Below are 18,381 nucleotides of genomic sequence, written 5' to 3' on the forward strand. Positions count from 1 at the left end.
GCGCAGCGCCCTCTCTGTGGGCACCTGAGCCGGCGCCCTCGCTCAGCTCCACTGTGCGCAACTCCTGCAAGTCACCTGGTCTTTGGGTCTCTGCTGTGCATGTGCAAGGGGCATGGTGTACACGGGCGGGGGGGCACATGCACACGCGGAGGCCACACACACATGCAGGGATGGAGCACATACTGGGGCTGCACAAGCATGCATGTGTGCATGAATGTTGGGGTCAGGGCACATGCGCGGGGGCCAAATGTACATTGCATTTGGGGGGTTAGGAAGCATGTGTGCACATTTGTATGCGCGCGCACATGTGCTTTGGGCACTTGGTCCAGAAAAGTTTAGCCATCTCTGCCCTATGACCTTCCTGAAAGTCTTCCTTACTTACTTGTTATATCCTGCCTTTCCTCCGAGAGCTCAAGGTGACCCAGCAGAGCATTCCTTCCTATTTTATCCCTGACCATGAGAACAGCCTCCGAGAGGCCAGGTGTCCACCAGCACATATCAAATCCCTCTTTGAAACCCTGCAAATCAGTGTTCACTATTATGTCTTTTGATCATGACTTCATTATTTGGAAGGAAAGGTGATCCTTCTCTATTTTAATTCCTATAATTTTTCTTCATTAGATGCCTCTAATTTTATTGTTCTAACAGAAGCTTCTCCTGGTACACTTTTCTCATGCCATGCATGATTTTATATCCTTGGATCATGTCCCTCTCTCAAGCTGCCTTTTTTTTTTCCAAACAAAAGAACTCAAGCATTTACAATAACTTTTTCCTTGTGCGGAAAATGCTCCTGGCCCCAATCATTTCAATGCCCATTTTTAAATGTTTTTCTTGCTCTATTATGCTAACTAGAATGGTACATGATATTTCAGTTGTGGATGCAGCACAAGTCTAATGATCTCTATCGTTACATTGGTCCTTTTCCGAGCTGCTGCAGAGTAGATCTCGTCACTGAGCAATCTACTCCAGCTTCAAACTCTTTTTCCTGATTAGCTATAGATACGTCAAACAATTAGTGTATATGTGAAGTGCGTCCCAATTTATAAGCATATATTTATGATTAAATTACGTATGTTTAAATAAATTGCATTTGCAGTTTGGTTGACCAGCTTCTCAGTTTCAACAGATCTCTCTTGAACCTTTCAGGATCACTTTTTGATTTTCCCACTCTAATAATTTAGTAAAAACTCCACAGACTTAGTCATCTCATTGAGTCTCTTACTCTTGAATCAAAATCATTTATGAGCAAATTTATAAAACTTTATAAAACCCTCCGGTTGTAAAACCACAGCTGGAATACTGTAACCAATCTTGGTCACCATACTACAAAAAAAGATGTGGAAAAAGTTCAGAGAAGAGCAGCTAAGATGATCAAAGGCTTGGAGACTAAAACATATGAAGAACGGCTGCAGGATTTGGGTTTGGCTTGTCTATAGAAAAGAAGAATTAGGGGCGACATGATAGCAGTATTCCAGTATTTGAGGGATTGCCACAAAGAAGAGGGGGTCAAATTATTCTCCAAAGCACCAGAGGGCAGGACAAGAAACAATGGTTGGAAACTAATCAAAGAGAGAAGCAATCTGGAATTAAGGATAAACTTTCTAACAGTGAGGACAATTAACCAGTAGAACAGCTGACCTTCAGAAATTGTGGGCACTCCATCATTGGAGATTTTAAAGAAGAAACTAGAGCAGTCACTTATCTGAAATAGTATAGGTTCTCCTGCATGAGCAGGGGGATGGACTAGAAGACCTCCAAGGTCCCTTCCAGCTCCATTCTATTCTTATAAATTCAAATTAAAAAGCTTGTTAATAAACTACCCTTTTATTGTTACTCATGATTTTTTTTAACTGCTTACTAAACCATAAAGGACAAGCCATCTTTTCCCACGATTTTGCTGTATATTCATGAAACTATGAGAAACTGTTTTTAAAGGCTTTTTAAAAAAATGTTGATTGGGTTATCTCTAGCCATGTGCCTGCTGACACTCTAAAATAGCTCTAAGGGAATGATTGCCTCTGCAAAACTCCTAATTTTGTACTGCCATCTAATGGCTATTCAGAATTTTGCAACTCAGATCCGGTGGCCCTCTTCTTATCCCTTGTACTTTAATACAATACAAGACAGGTTTAAAAAATGATAAAGATGTGTCCCTGCAGGTTTTTACTCTGCTAGTGGTAGCTGACTTGAGAGGATGATGCTCATCTCTGTTTCTTTAAACTATTGAGCCAGCACTGTCCAAAAATGTTTCCAAAGATGTGGTCATTAGACTAGCATGATATCATGCCACAGGACAGAGAGTGTGGCGAAACAAGGAATGTTGTTACATTTCCACCAAAATGGTATCCATTTATCTACTTGCAGTTACATGCTTTCCAGCTGCTAAGTTGGCAGGAGCTGAGGCAAGTGATGGGAGCATCATGTGCTGGGACTCAAACTGCAGGAGCACAAACCTTCTCCAACGTATTTTATGTTGGAGCCTCTTTAATACAAGACAGAGGTTGAAGGGATCTGGATCCATCCTCTTTTTCTGAAAAGCAACCAGCATTTTTTGCTACTGAAATTTACCAGGTAGCTCTCTTACTCCACCCAATGATCTTTCCCATTTCACTTTGCTACTCCTCTCACCTGCAACTTGTTAAAGCTTTTAAAGGGTTGGGTTTTTTTGTGTGTGTGCACATTTTAGCTCTTTGGGGAGGGGAGGGGAATCTGGGGGAGGCTGTAGATGTTCCAACACTGCCAGATCCTTGCTGGATAAGGAAGCCAGCAGTTAGGGGAAAGTAAAATACATAAGATACTCACCCTCATACTTTCCTGAATATGCTGCTCCAAAATCTCCAGTTTCTTCGATACATATCCTGATAGAAAAAAAGGGCATTTGTAGGAAATCAAGGCAGCGACACAGTTGTTATATTTCCTGTTGGGCAGCTTTTCCCAATTTAATGCCCCTCAGATGTGTGCAATTATGACTCTGAATGGCCACATTGGTCCAGTTAACGGGAATTTTCATCTGTAGAATATTAGGTTAGAGAAAACTGCTCTGGGATATTTTGGCATGTTGGTGCTAGATGAAAATTTCTTACAATTCTTGGAAATGTTTCATCTTTCACCAGCGGGTTATGAGTCTGTGTCTAATCTTCTGCTTGTAATAACAGCTTAACCAACCCTGCCCAACGAAGTCTTATTTGTGCGTTTGTGCAGGAATGAAACTTAGCTTTCCACATTCCTTGTTCTGTCCTATTGACTGTCCAATAAGAAAAGCAGCTAACTTGGGGTACTTGGGGAAAAGAAGACATAAATTGTTTCAACTTCTACCCTCAAAACGACGCTATAGGGCACTGCACACCAGAACAACTAGACACAAGGACAGTTTTCCCCCGAATGCCATCACTCTGCTAAACAACTAACCCCCACAACACTGTCATATTATCTACTAAGACTGTATTACTATTATTCTTCTCTTCCTTCCTAGTACCTATCTCTTTCCTAGTACCTATCTCTTTCCACTTATGACTATAACCATGTTGTTTGTATCTTTAAATTGTATATTATTTTATTTTCCTAGTATAATTTGATTGTTTATTAGTAACCTATGACTATCACTAGGTGTTGTATCATGACTCTTGATGAATGTATTCTATTTTATTTTTCTTTATGTAGACTAAAATTTATTTAGAAAATGTCACTGCAATAATAAAAAGCATTTTAACCACATTCTCCTAATCAGAAAGGAATAGGAAATCATTAAAGATGATTGCTGCAAGGAGTAACACATCACACAAAATGTGTAGACCACTAAGGAATACAATTCTAAACTTAACTTTTTTGCTACATGTGTAAGCTCCATGAAAATTAATGCTAGCCGCTTCTAGTATCTATTGTATAGATATTTACTTAGTTTTTATTTGCATTATATAGTATTTACATTACATGATAAAGCAATTAAAACCAAAAAGCACACAAGAAAATTTAATGGGACTTATTTCTAAATAAAGCTGATGTGATCCACCAATTAGGACAGGAATTAAAATGTTTTAATTGAACTATGGGAATATTAAATGTGTAAGTAGTGCAGTAGATCAAACTTTCTGCGCACTGCAGAAGACCTATGTTCCAGATGCATAAAGGAACCCTATGCAATCTTAGATCGAGTATCAGGTTCAGAGCACGAGAGAAGAGTATCAAACTGAATAATTCTAACTACCATTATTATCTCTATGTTTGGAAGCTTGCATTTAGGCATAGCAATGTGTCCAGTCTTTCTCTTCTTCTTATCATCCTCATTATGCTAATTTGTGCTTATGTGTGTGGCTTCAAGTCAGCGTTGGCAAGATTTCAGAAGCGGTTTGCCATTGCATCCTTCCTAGGGCTGGAAAAGAGCAACTGGCTCGAGGTCACCTAGCTGGCTTCACCCCCAAGGTGGGACTAGAATTCATAGTCTCCTGATTTCTAATTTGGTGCCTTACCCGCTAGACCAAACTGGCTTATGTTGAATTAGTGCACTAAATTTACCTGTAAGGGAGATTTTGCAAGATACCCCATCGATGGTCACTTTGCTGTTTGCACAGACCAGGAAACAGTGTTCTTCTTGCCATCCATCCAACGAATAGCAGGCCCACTTCACCGAGATGGAAAACGTCCCTATAGTTTCTCCAGACTCTGAAATAGCCACTAGTGATTCTTCAAAAAGGCAGGGCTGAATTTCTTTTATATCTGAGAAACGAGATGTAGCAATTTCATCTTCAGGAAGACAGGAATTTTTTTTTTACTTATTCTCAGATGGACAAACTGGGATGACCCAGTTGGGTTAGAACCTCTCTTTAGCACTTTCTTGACCTGGTTTCATCCTCAATTTACCCATGTAGGGTATCCCTGTGTTAAAGCAAATGGGGGCGGGGGAGAGAATGTAACCCACTTTTTGCTTCCTTCCTCTTTGTCTACAGATCAGATGAGGACTTAACTTCAAATAACCCTCTCTTCTCAGAACTCAGGGAATTGAATTACACAATAATAACTATGTGTAAACTCTGCACTTAAGGCATATTAAGTCTGCTTAGTGTCATGGAAACATAGTCAAACATCTGGCCATCTTTTATGGAACTGGACAGCTCATAAGTTATGTAAATAATTTAAGTCTCTTGTCTTTCAACCAGCATTTGGACCACAAATGGCTCACAAAAGCTCTTATTCAGGAGAATATATTTTCAACAGACTTTTCTGTTCAAAGACAGAGTTGTCTCAAAGAGCTGATGAAAAACCGGAATTGTTAGTTAAAGGATGGATTGATGCCAAAATACAAGTTTGGAAAACTATTAAATCAACAATCTGGGCGGAGAAGAGGAACTTGAATGTGCCTGGAATCTGGATGGGAAGGAACAACTCAACCTTGGTAAGATGGAGTGATTTTGGATTTTTGACTCCCATGTTGCAGTGACATGCCATCTTTGACTCTGGATGGGGTAGCATTCCCCTGGACAGAGCTAGTGCCCAATTTGGGGGTCTTCTTAGACTCATAGCTAACGCTCAAGGAGTAGGTGGCAGCTGTGGCTAGGGAGGCCTTCCCGTATATTGGGAGGCCTTGATCACACCACTCATGCCTTGATCACTTCCTATTGGCAGTGAGTTCTACATGAGGTTGCCTTTGAAAACTATCCAGAAACTACAACTGGTGCAGAATGCAATGAATTGTGCAGTGTTGGGTACTGTTGGTTACTTCTAGGTTCACCCATTTTACACTCCTGCTGCTCAAGCTGCACTAGATTCCAGTCCCCTTCCGGATGTAATTCCAGGTGTTGGTTATTATCTTTAGAATCATATGGCAGAAGACCAGGTTATCTGTAGGACACCCTCTCCCATCAAAATAGGTAGAATAGGCACGCTCTAGGTCCCTTCCCATCAGCATTATGGGTTCTTGGAAGCCTGTATTTTCCATGGCAGCCCTTGCCTTATGGAACACCCTCTCCCTGGAGACCTGACAACCCCTCCCCCTCTCCTTTCAATCTTGGGAGCACACAGAACCTGGCTGTTCCCATAGGCCATGGGTGTCAAACTCGCTGCATCACCTGACGTATCACTATATTTTCTCCCTTCACAGAGCTGGGATGGGCGTGGCCTGTGCATGACCCATTCGGCCCACGGGCCACCAGTTTGACACCCCTGCCATAGGCGCTGTGATGGCTAAGATCATAAGAAGCAAATATGGTTGCGACACCAGATTTTTTTCTGTTTTATTTCTTTTTGGGTTTTATTGTTGAGTGTAAGCCTCTCAAAGCTTGGTTTTAAGATGGGTAGCTGTACTAATGTTTTAAGTAAAAGTAATTAACAAATTAATGTGGATTGGCAGTTGGAGACTGGAATGTTAGCCTTGGTAAATTCATGCTCCATGCTGATTGAAAACATTCCTTAGCTGTTTGGAATGAAGGCCTAAACTAAACCAGCCTAGTCTCAAAGCTCTTAGGTCTTAATAGGCATTTCGGTGAAAGAATTCCCTCCTCTAACTATAGTTGGAGAGGAGAAGGTAAATATTCTCTTCTTGTGTATTTTGTTCCTAATATAAATCTCTCGCTTTGCTGTATCTATTATGATTTTGAAAACCCAGGTTTCGAAAACCCGCTCTCACAGAGAGGGACTTCTCCGGGTGCCGACCGCCAAACAGTGTCGGGGGGCGACACCCAGGAGCAGAGCCTTCTCTGTGATGGGCCCAGCCCTGTGGAATGACCTCCCCCGGGACATCAGGATTACTTCCGATCTCCGCTCCTTCCGTGTACAACTGAAAACCCACCTCTTCCAACTATCTGGCCTGGCTCAACCGTAATTTTCTCGTACTCCTCCTGACTGTCTGTTTTTTAACATTTTGAATTTGGACTGTACATGGGGTTTTGTAATTAGGGTATTTTAATGGTTTTTAATTGTCTATGTATTGTATCTGTTAACCTCCTCCGAACATGTGTGTCTTTGTACTTATGTATGTCATGGATTTATGTAAATGTTATATGTTTTTTACTCCATTGTACGCCGCCCCGAGTCCTTTTCGGAAAGGGAGCGGCTAATAAATTTAAATTATTATTATTATTATTCGTAGTACTGCATCCTGGGCATCCTTCTCTAGCATAACAACTTTCAGCTGTGTTAGGATGAGAACTTCTAGGCCAATGTGGCCAATTCTCATCATAGCTATGAATTATGAGAGTTGTAGTTCCAGCAGAACTAGAAGGTGTCTGGTGTGAACAAATCTGGTTTAAGCACCCTACCTACATTTCTCCAAGATACCTATTTTGTAAAATTCAGCCTAACAAAATATTCATGTCAACTATAGCTTTTGCTTAAAAGACAATTCTGAAATAAACAAAACAAGAGTACAGGTAGACCTCGACTTACAACCACAAGCAAGCCGAAAATTTTGTTGTTAGGTGAAATATCTGTTGAGTTTTGCCCCATTTTACGACCTTTCTTGCCACAGTTGTTAAGTGAATCGCTGCAGTTGTTCAGTTAGCCACAGGTTTGTTAATTGAATCTGGCTTCCCCATCGACTTTGCTTGTCAGAAGGTTGCAAAAAGGGGATCACATAACCCTGGAACACTGCAACCATCATAAATGTGAGTCAGATGCCAAGCATCTGACTTTGGATCATGTGACTGCAGGGATGTCATAACAGTCTTAAGTTTGAAAAACTGTCATTTTTCCAGTGTCCTTGTAACTTTGATCAGTCACTAAATGAATGGTTGTAAGTTGAGGACTACCTGTGTATGTCATACATTAAAAGGCCACTCACCAATGAGTGAAAGGAAACTCACTGCTTCCTTGCTGGCAGCTGGGATTCTTTCTGTTAGTTCAGCTTCTTTTGTCTCTTCTGATAACTTTTTTTGCATGCTGGAGAAATAGGAGATTGAAGACCTGGAATTGATGGAAGGATGCACTTTTCAGTAATGGCAACGCTCTGAAAGGAGGAGGTGGGTTTTGTTAGTAGTGGCAAATTGTAATAATATTCTTTATCCGAGTAATAAGATTCCTAAACGGTAATATTGTAACTTGGGTTGGTTGCAATTATAGTTATATGCTATGTGAGGAAGAGGGATAATTCAGTTTACTCTATTTCTGCTCACAGAAGTCCTTTTATAAAAAGTCATTATTGCTGTTGAGATGACATAGACTTTTATGCTAAAGACTGGGATAACTGAGACTGCATGAATACAATTTATGGAAAAGAAGGTGACGGGGATAGGATCGTATTGTGAAATTATACAGAATTTTGTTTCAAACAAGACTTAGATCTGATTCTTCCCCACAACTTTTGCACAAGGTTGCTATATTCTGCAATACAAATTCAGACAAATGTGTGCACTATGCTATTAGTTTTGTGGCTGCACAATTGAGATAAAATTCTTGGCCAAATGTGCATCCTGAAATTTCATATGCATGTATGGCTTACATACATATGTGCAAACAGATAGACAGACTCAGAAACGCTAGAGTCATAGTCACCAATTAAATAAAATGAATAACTACTAACTAATGAAAAAAATAACGAGAAAAGTTGGTTACTTAGCAGGTGGTTAGGTATGCAGGTTAGATAAGTAGGCAGGCAGACAGACAGACAATTGAGATTTGGCATTAGTTGTGTAGAGTATTAACAAACAATAGAAGAACACAAGACAGAATGTACATATTTTTCCCTTTGTGCTTACTTCTCCCCATCTAACAATTATGGAAATCTAAATTGTGTGTGTATGTGTAAAAGAAAGCCTTTGAAGATTTTTTGACTCCTGCTGACTGCTTCGATTAATCCCTGCAGTGTTCTTGGCATTATTTTCAGAAGTAGGTTGTCCTTGCCTTCTTCTTTGGAGTGGGAGTGTGACTAGCCCAGTTAGTCACCCAGTTGGCTTCCATGCCTAAGAAAGGACTAGAACTTCCAATCTAGACCATCAGCTTAATGACTACATCACACTGGGTCAGCAAACTAGATGAAGTAAATCCAGAAATTCAGAAAACACTACTCACACCATTTTAATCATGTTATATAATGAATGAATATAACAGTTTTTCTGGATCTTCCTTTAAGAGTTTGACAGATTCCTCCATGAACATTTAAGAATGCTCAATATATCCACATTACCAATTTTAACAGCCACTGCCTAGGGAATTCTGAAAATGGAAAGCTTTCTTCCAAAATTTTCAAAAAGCTACCATGTTTCCCCGAAAATAAGACAGGGTCTTATTTTCTTTGGATCCCTGAAATAAGCGCTTGGCCTTATTTTTGGGGAGGTCTTATTATTTTTGAGGTGCAGAAGGTGGCGGGTGTGACCACCTCATGGCTGCTGCTGTGTTGCAATATTTTCAGGGAGGTCTTATTTTCGGGGGAGGGCTTATTTTAGCGCATGCGCTCAAAAGCCCCATTGGGCTTATTATCCCAGGAGGTCTTATTTTCAGGGAAACAGGATACTATTCTCAGGATTATTTGGAAAAAAATAATAATCTGCCAGTTAAACCAGCCTAATGGTGGCTTTCTATCTTTAGTCCCTTAATATTATCTACTTTTTTCTCCATCTCACAGACACAAGATTACATCATGAATCTCCATGAAGAACTCTGGAGAAAATATAACGATAGATGACTTTCTATACATAGAATTGAGATCCTGGGAAAATGGAAAGAGCCCTGCGAAATAACCAAATGAAGACTTGACACTCAACACACACAACACTTAAATCCATACGAGACATGCAGGACAAAACAAAACAGACCAGCCAACTGAGAAATGAGGTGTCATAGCCAAGGCTAAAAAAAAAAGGTACAAGAATAGAAAAGTCTGAAATATTTTATGGTATAAATAACTGAAAATGACATAGAGGTAAAGAAAGTGCACATTAATCAATCAACCCATCCCATCAACCTACATAGAAAACAAGCCAAACCTGGGTCCAATCCAGAGATAATTCTAGGAGTGAAATAAATCCAGGGAGAAGAATTGAGAAGCTGTAATTACTTTAAAACTGGTGGAACTGGCGGGTCTTGGTGGACAATCTCTTTGTGCCCTAAGTAGAGATAAAAGAGTTACCATCAATCAGAAATTGTTTGATAATAGACAGCGAGTGTCAGCTTGATAACAGGTTTAACAATGAATATGTGAATTCAGATGTACAGAAAGAATGGCTCCAAAATTCAGATGTTTCCTGTCCCTGTGCTTACGCTTGCAGTTCTTGTTCTCACCTGTTACACACAACAACAGCGGTCCCCATGCGATGGAAGAACATACAATTCTTTTAAATGTATAAATAAACAAATTGTTTACAACACCCATTATATCTCTTCCCCAAAAGGGAATGAGCCTTGAAAGAAATGAGGAAAAACTACCCCGTCGCAAGCAAATCACCTTCTCTCATCTGCGTTTTCTTTCTTTCTTACAAGAGGTTGCAATGCATGTACTGGTTTCTATAGCAACAGACTACTCTCTCCCTCGCCCCCCCCTCTTAAAGAAACATACCTTGTTAAGAGTTGACAATATTGACCATGTTTTTTTCATAAAAGAGTAAATAAAGCTAAATCTTTGAGAAGAGGAATAAACATTTTGACACTACTAAGAATACCAAAAGTGTATTTTAATTTTTCTTACTTTGCTATAACTTTCAGTACAAACAAGACATGTCTCTAGAAGTGGTTCCTTGATTAATTTTCAAGAGATCTAATTTAGAAACAATAGAATAAGAAAGAACAGCAGATGAATCTGAACTTTCAATAATAGAATAATAGAACAGAATTCTTTATTGGCCAAGTGTGATTGGATACACAAGGAATTTATCTTTGGTGTATATAAGGAGACTAAAAATACATTCCTCAAGAATAAAAAGATACAATACTTAGTGATAGTCAAGGTTACAAGAGCAATTACTTTGGAAGCAATGCCTGATTCTGTAATGAAGTGTGTGAACAATTAAATAAATTGTATTTAATACAATTGTATTCACAATTAATCCCAGTAATATTCCATTTGCAAACTGTGGCTTCTACTGTACCTCTGCAGACAGCTGCAGACATATGATCATGATTTCCAACACTCCCTGCCTTCTTCCTATAAGAAAACACAGGAAGTTTTAGATAAAATTCTGACAGGTATCGATGAAAAGGTGATTAAAAAACTATATGGATACTTACTAGAGGTTTAACTAGAGGAAGAAGAAGTTAAAGAAACAATGATTGCTTGGGGGGGAAATTTTGGACATGGGATTGATTTAGAGAAATGGCAAAAATTGTGGTCTCAAAATTATAAAATGACAATGTCAACAGCATACAAAGAAAATTTGTATACAATGTTTTACAGGTGGCACTTACCCCTCACGAGAATAGCAAGAATGTTTGAGAATAAATCCAAAGAATGTTGGAAATGTCATCAGATATCACATTACCATATGTGGTGGACGTGCAGAAGCTAAAAGATACTGAACTAAAATTCACACATGGTTGGAAAAAATGATAGAAAAACATGTAGACTTTAAACCAGAGATATTTTTATTGGGGATTTTACCGGAAACATATAGTAGAGAATTGAAATATCTGATTGTAAATGTGTTAACAGCGGCTAGAATTGTATTTGTAAAAAATTGGAAAAATGAGAAAATACCAACGCAGGAGGAAGTTATTCAGAAAATAATGGAATGTGTCGAAATGAGCAAATTGACATTTGAAATTAGAGAACACGAAGATAAACAATTTTATAAAATATGGGATTTATTTTACCAATGGTTAGACAAAAAAGTATGGAAATGAAATATGCTAGAGAATTCTACAATACAAAAATAATGGAATGATACAGAATATAATATAAAATGTACTACTACTGGATGGATTTAGGATGATGTAATGAAATGCCATAATATAAATTAATTCAAAATTTAGAATATCTCGCATAAAATGAAGTAATAATAGTTATAGTGAAATAAATGATTAACAATGATAATAACTTATACATATATACTAGATTGATAATATGAGATTTTATACAAATTGTAAATGAGGACTATGGAGAGGATGCACAAAAGTTTTGTAACCAACCGACACACTGTATGCAACTGGAAGACGGTTTTATGATTTGTCTGTGTTTGTTTGTCTAAAAATAAAATAAATAAATAAAAAAAGAAAACTCAGGAAGTTGAAGTTTGCTCTTACTCCCACTATTGTTTTGCCCATATGTGGTCATTCTGTTTATTTCTTTAGGGAAGTAAATATTGACAGAGGAAGATCCAACCGATCAGAAGTTGTCTGCTATTATATACAACTTGCAGCCAGCATTTCAAATGTAGTTCAGTTGTTCAAGATTTCTGTGGATTCTATTTACTCAAACCATATTTATTATAGCTGTGTTGCCATTGTTAATGGAAGGACGACTCATAGAGAATGTCTGCCCCAGTACTACTGTAACTCTTATTATTACAATAATAAAAAAGAAGAACATTCTATAGAAAGTGGAATGTGACAAAGTAAGGTACTTTTTTTGCTGAGAGGCATCTTCAAAGTAGAAACATCGAATCTTTGGGGAAATACTATCAGTGGAGCCTGAGTTTTGGAGATGGGAGATGAGGAGGCTTAAAAGTATGGATTTTTAAATTGTGGATTTTTAATGTTGTATGCTGCCTGGAACTGCAAACAAATATCTCTCAATCGTTTCAAGAAAGCAATGCACCAGACAAATAAGCCAAGGCATTCAAGCATTCTTTAAAAATAAACAAATCGTGTAGGTTTTGTTCACTGATTCTGGGAGGGGTGAGTTTCAATATTAGTTTAGGGGTTGGTATAGCATCTGGTGATCCCGCATAGAAAGATACCTCCATCAGAGTATCACAATAATTCCAGAAGAAAGTCTTGAATATGCCTTTGGTTTGGGCAAAGGACACAAAGAGGAATTAAATGGGAATTGGCTCAGTTATATTTCCTGGAAGGAATCCCTTAAGAGCATGAAATAAAGGTGATTTAAACTGCTTAGGCCTTAGGCTTTACCTAAAAGGAGGAAATCGTTCCTGTTGTCGATTCTTCCTCTCAGCTGTTTCTACGGTAAATGAGAAAGAATTCCTAGCATTTGGCTAAGCTTGGGGCAGTGGTGGGTTGCAGGCGGTACGCCAAGGTACGGGCGTATCGGAGCCAGCCCAGAGCACCGGATACCGTTCCGGTACGGTGCTCTGGAGGGCCCACCCGCCTGCCTGCTCTCCTTACCGGTGTTGAAAGTCTTCTGCGCTTCTGCGCAGGCGCATGGTGCATACAGCACCTGCGTGACGCTCTGTGGAGCAGCTGGAGCGTTGTGGAGGTGCTAAGATGCATGCGTACACTGTGCGCGTATGCGCATGCGCTGCGCACGTCCATGAACCGGCCCCGTTCCATGGAAGCGGCCCCGTTCCAACCGATACGGTGGGATTTGCAACCCACCACTGGCTTTGGGACACTGTAGTGTATCTAAGGATGGCAAAAATAACCCAGATAATAGAAAGAGAAGAGGAGGAAAGGACAGAAGTGTGAAAGATCAGCAGGGAAGGAATCAAAAAAGTGAAAGTGATGTCTGCAATCATGATTGAAGCCTACCTTTTTCTTTAGATGTATCACATGCCTGATATATGCAAAAACAGGGGAAATTTCCAGCAGTCACCAGCTTAACTTCTTTGCCTCCCCCTCTAGAGAAATATAAAACAGAATTAAAATACTGAACAGAATCCAGGATGAAATATGTGAAACTCAATGGACTTCTATTTTTAATGTGGCTTTTGCGGAGGCTAACGCAGGGATGAAATCTACTTACCTTCGCTACCGGTTCGCAAATGTGAGCGCACGCACCACCTCTGTGCATGGCCAGGACCTTCGGTCAAAAACAGATGTGATGATGTCTGGGCGGGTGGGCAGAGCCTGCTACTGAGCATGCCTGAAAGGTAAGTAGAACAGCAGGGGGGGGGGGGAGAGAAGATCCTTCTTTCTAGCTAATATAAACTGCACGTCCCAGCTGATCGTCGGAAATACCGATTCACTGGAACCAGAAGCATTTTTTTTATTACTGGTTTGGGTGAAGCGGTCCAAACCGATAGCATTTCACCGCTGGACTAACACAGACTGAATTCCCATGATTGCCACAAAGAAGGGGAAGCCCAGTCATGTGCAACATGCTTGGAAATTCAGATTTTTAGTGTTGTAGCCGCGATTGAGGAGACGGAGGCGAAATGTAATCTAACGTATTTATTAACAACGAACTGACTGGAACACAAACTAGCCTTCTGACAGCTATTTATACAACGAGCTGTCAGATGGTGAACCAATAGAAACGAAGGATTTCTCCCGCCGGCTGGCCGGCGCGCCTGAGCCAATCAGATGGCTCCTCCTCTCGACTGCCCTCTGCTGGCCAGGCTCGCCAGTATACAACACCCCTTTCCCCTGGATTGCACAGGCGTAATCATCTAAGTACAATGGACGCCTGCGCACGCGCTGGGAGCGTCTCAGTGAAGATGGCGCCCCACCAGAGGAGGAAGGAGTGTCGGTCCCGCTCTTGTGGCGAGCAGGCCGCGAAGAGTCCTGGATGGGTCTCACTCCCGGCAATGCACCGACGGGCGATGGTAAGCTTGCCAGCGCACCGGGAGGGGCTGTTGCGAGATCGGAGCTAGCGGCGTGTGGACGGTCGAGCCGGCAGGCGGCGTTGTTAGGGCCTGGTTGATTTTTTGCGGCTGTACTGAGTTCAGGTCCCTCTGGTCGCCGACGCATCTGGCTTATGTGCCGCCGCCAATGTCTCCCATCACCGAGGAGGACCCTGTAAGAACAGGGCCCCGTGATGTCAGTCACCCTGCCAGGTAGCCACTTGGGCTCGCCGGTGTAATTGCGAGCAAACACCCCCTCACCCACCAGAAAAGACCTGGGGGGGGGGGAAGGAACAACAGGGGAGGAAGGGTGGTATAGGGGGTGAAAACGGTCGAGAAGGGAACGGAGACGTCTGCCTAACAATAGTTCCGCGGGGCTTTTGCCCGTAGTGGGGCAAGGGGTGGAGCGTTGGGAACGGAGATAGGTGGAGATGCGGGATGGCCAGGGGAGTGCGGCCATGCGGGCCAGAGCTTCCTTAGCCGAACGCACCGCGCGTTCAGCAAGGCCGTTGCCCGCAGGGTGGTAGGGGGCAACGGGGGCATGACGGATGCCTAGGGATGCAAGGTAGGACTGAAATTCATCGGAGGAAAATTGTGGCCCGTTATCGGAAACGATAACGTCAGGAAGGCCATGGGTGTTAAATAACGAATCTAAAACGCAGATGGTGGCCGAGGAGGTTGAGCTGGGCATGGGAAACAGCTCAACCCACTTTGACCAGGCATCCACCAGGAGGAAGAAGATCCGGCCGTCAATGGGCCCCATGAAATCGACGTGGAGTCGGCTCCATGGGCCCATAGGGAGTTCCCACTTTCGGGGAGGGGAAGAAGGTGGCGCAGCGCGCACCTGCTGGCAAGGGAGACAGTGTTGGACGAAGGCGGCAATGTCGGCGTCCATGGACGGCCACCAGACATAGCCGCGGCCGAGGCTCTTCATGCGGACAATGCCTGGGTGGCCGTCGTGGAGGCGGGACAGAACAGCGGGCCGCAAGGAAGAAGGGACAACCACACGGTTGCCCCACAGGAGGCAATCCTGGAGGACGGAAAGCTCCAGGCGGCGGCGGAAGAAGGGGGACAGTTGGGGGTCAGAGGAGGCCGCGGACCAATCCTGAGTGACAGCAGCTATGGCGCGGACAAGAATAGGGTCATTTCTGGAGGCCTGCGCGATGTCCGAGACGGACATGGGCAGGCTGAGGTCGTGCAGAAGACAGATAGAGTGGACAGGGGCTGGGTCAGTGACAGGAAGTGGTAGAGGGCAGCGGCTCAACGCGTCAGCGTGGGCGATGTGGCCGCCAGGCTTGTAGGAGAGGGTGTAGGAGTAGGAAGACAGGAATTCCGCCCAACGGGACATGCGGGGGGAGAGAATGGGGGTGGGTGGGACGGTCCCCCGCATTAATGCCCAAAAGGGGCTTGTGGTCTGCATTGTGAGCGTTGGTGGCGGCCGCCACAACTGAGGCACTGGCGTCCATCCCTGGTGGAAAGGGTCTGGAGGCGGTCGGTGGTCTGGTCGACCTCGGTGCGGAAAGAGGCAGCAGTAGAAGGAGCGTAGGACGAGGAAGGCGCCGCGTAGGGAGAAGGCGGCACGTAGGCAGCATGAGGGTGCTGGCTGAGATGGCTGAAATCCGGGGTGGATTGATCAGCCATCTCGTAGGCTCTGGCATCATCGACCGCTATTTTCAAAGTCAGTTTGGGTCTAGCCAGGATGCGGTGATGGAGCTTAACGTCTCGTAGACCATAGATGAACTGCTCCAGCAGCGCCTCTTCCAGGTCGCTGAATTCGCACAGGCTTGCCTCAGCACGGAGAGCAGCAACGTATTGGGCAATGGTTTGGCCCTCTTTTTGAATGCACCGACGGAAATACTGCCGTCGGGCAAAACGGGATGGCGTGGGCTCGTAGTGGTGCTTGAGGCGAGCCAGGAGTTCGTCCCAGGGCAGCGAATGAGCAGGATCTGGAGCAGCGAGAGCTCTGGCGGTGGCGAACATCTCTGCCCTGCAGTAATTGAGGAAGATGCCGCGCTTTCGCTCTTGTGAGAGGCTGACGAGATCATGGGCTATGAGGAAGCACTCGAATCTTTCGAGAAACGCTTCCCAAGCCTCAGCCTCTGGCCGGAACGGCGAAAAGGCAGCGTGAGAAGCCATTGGAGGCACGGTGTAGGGTTCCACATCGCCCGTCCTCGTCGCCAGTGTTGTAGCCGCGATTGAGGAGACGGAGGCGAAATGTAATCTAACGTATTTATTAACAACGAACTGACTGGAACACAAACTAGCCTTCTGACAGCTATTTATACAACGAGCTGTCAGATGGCGAACCAATAGAAACGAAGGATTTCTCCCGCCGGCTGGCCGGCGCGCCTGAGCCAATCAGAGGGCTCCTCCTCTCGACTGCCCTCTGCTGGCCAGGCTCGCCGGTATACAACATTTAGCAGGCTAGTAAAAAGAAGACCTGTTAGTGTAGTGGCGGAAGAAGAACGAAGGGGCGATCCACTAGCCTGCCATTAAATTCTGCACTACCCAGAAAACTTCTTTCTTTGTGGTCAGTAAGTAAACTAAGCTGGGAGGTAGCAGAGCAGTCCTGCTTTGCTCACCACCTTGGAATTTGTTCTCTCTTAAAGTCTGATGAGTTTCTTGAGTAATTCAAAGGATGACAATGAACATAATCTCCAGGGACCCTACTGAGTATTGAGGGGATGGGAGGGAAGGAGGGAGAACAATTAACAGAAATATGCATTGTATTCTTAAAAAGAGCTGAAGAAAAAAAGACTGTGGGTATCAGAATCACTCAGGAATCCCCAAGTTAATGCAACAATCATCATCACACAACTCCTCTGCTTCTAGCATTTTGTGACTCATATAGCACAGCTTTCCACGCAGCTTTCTCCATTATATAGAAGCAGGATACTTTTGCACTGGGGAATGGCTGGAGTGTTTTTCATGCCAACTCTCAATCCTTTATAAACCGATTCAAACCACAGATCCCTCTTTTGCAATAGAGAGATACTTATTGATATTACCAAATTCAATGACTCGCTGTGGAAATCTATATGGATTGAATATGCTGTGTAATATAGTATACTACGCAGTATTATTAGTAATTCATATTGAAATAAAGCTGAAATGGTTCCCATCGTTACAGTGGCTCTTTGTTACCCCAAGATAGTTCCATTTTTGTAGTTTAAAAAAGTGCAGTAGCAATCAGGTAACCATATTCAATAATACAGCAATAATGAAAAGATCAATGTAAAAATGTTAGCTCTAATCCGCCATCAACCAATTAGATCATATTGAGCTTTTATGAGCACTGTATGTATATAGAACAGAAATTTTGCATTTATGTGCAAGTGTGACAAAGTTAAACATGAATAACAGCATTTGGAGATAAAGGAATATGTGGGGAAAATAATTAGACAAGTAATCTAAAAGCAATTTGGAAATAAATCCAATTTAGAAAGCCTTACTTCTCAATAGGTATGTAGGTGACTGGGAAAATTACAATACAAGCTGTATCTTTAAAGGTATTTGGCAATGTTAATGTATGTGCAAGTGCAATTTTACCTCCCAGTAATTAATTTTCTTTGGGTTCCTTAATATTCATACTCCTTCTTTCCACCAGGTAGGATCCCACAATGCAGCTTCCTATAACAAAACTGTAAAATGCCCTAAGATAAAGAGCAGAAGATAGAGGGATGAATACTCTTTCTCTCTCTCTCTCTCTCTCTCTCTTCATAAATAAACCCAGTTGATTAAATAACTTAAAATTAGTCAAAAGCACAACTTGGAAACAAATTGT

General features: G+C 42.4%; 1 protein-coding gene across 5 annotated transcripts in view; it reads right to left on the minus strand.

Annotated features, from left to right (window-relative positions):
* The window catches only part of CATIP (ciliogenesis associated TTC17 interacting protein), a 32,159-nt gene that overhangs the window by 13,676 nt on the left and 102 nt on the right, over positions 1 to 18,381 (minus strand). Inside the window, exons 2-8 of one of the 5 annotated variants that reach the window (XM_081948261.1) lie at positions 18,147 to 18,238; positions 13,778 to 13,897; positions 13,564 to 13,652; positions 9,912 to 10,031; positions 7,772 to 7,936; positions 4,513 to 4,713; positions 2,803 to 2,858 (exon numbers count right to left, since the gene is read on the minus strand). In XM_081948261.1, the coding sequence (XP_081804387.1) occupies positions 2,803 to 2,858; positions 4,513 to 4,713; positions 7,772 to 7,868 (354 nt within the window). In that variant the 5' untranslated portion in view covers positions 7,869 to 7,936; positions 9,912 to 10,031; positions 13,564 to 13,652; positions 13,778 to 13,897; positions 18,147 to 18,238. The other 4 variants (XM_081948262.1, XM_081948264.1, XM_081948263.1 and 1 more) reach the window with 4 other exon arrangements.

Source organism: Natrix helvetica (genome assembly GCF_964273705.1).
Source record: "Natrix helvetica genome assembly, chromosome: 1".
Taxonomy (NCBI): domain Eukaryota; kingdom Metazoa; phylum Chordata; class Lepidosauria; order Squamata; family Natricidae; genus Natrix; species Natrix helvetica.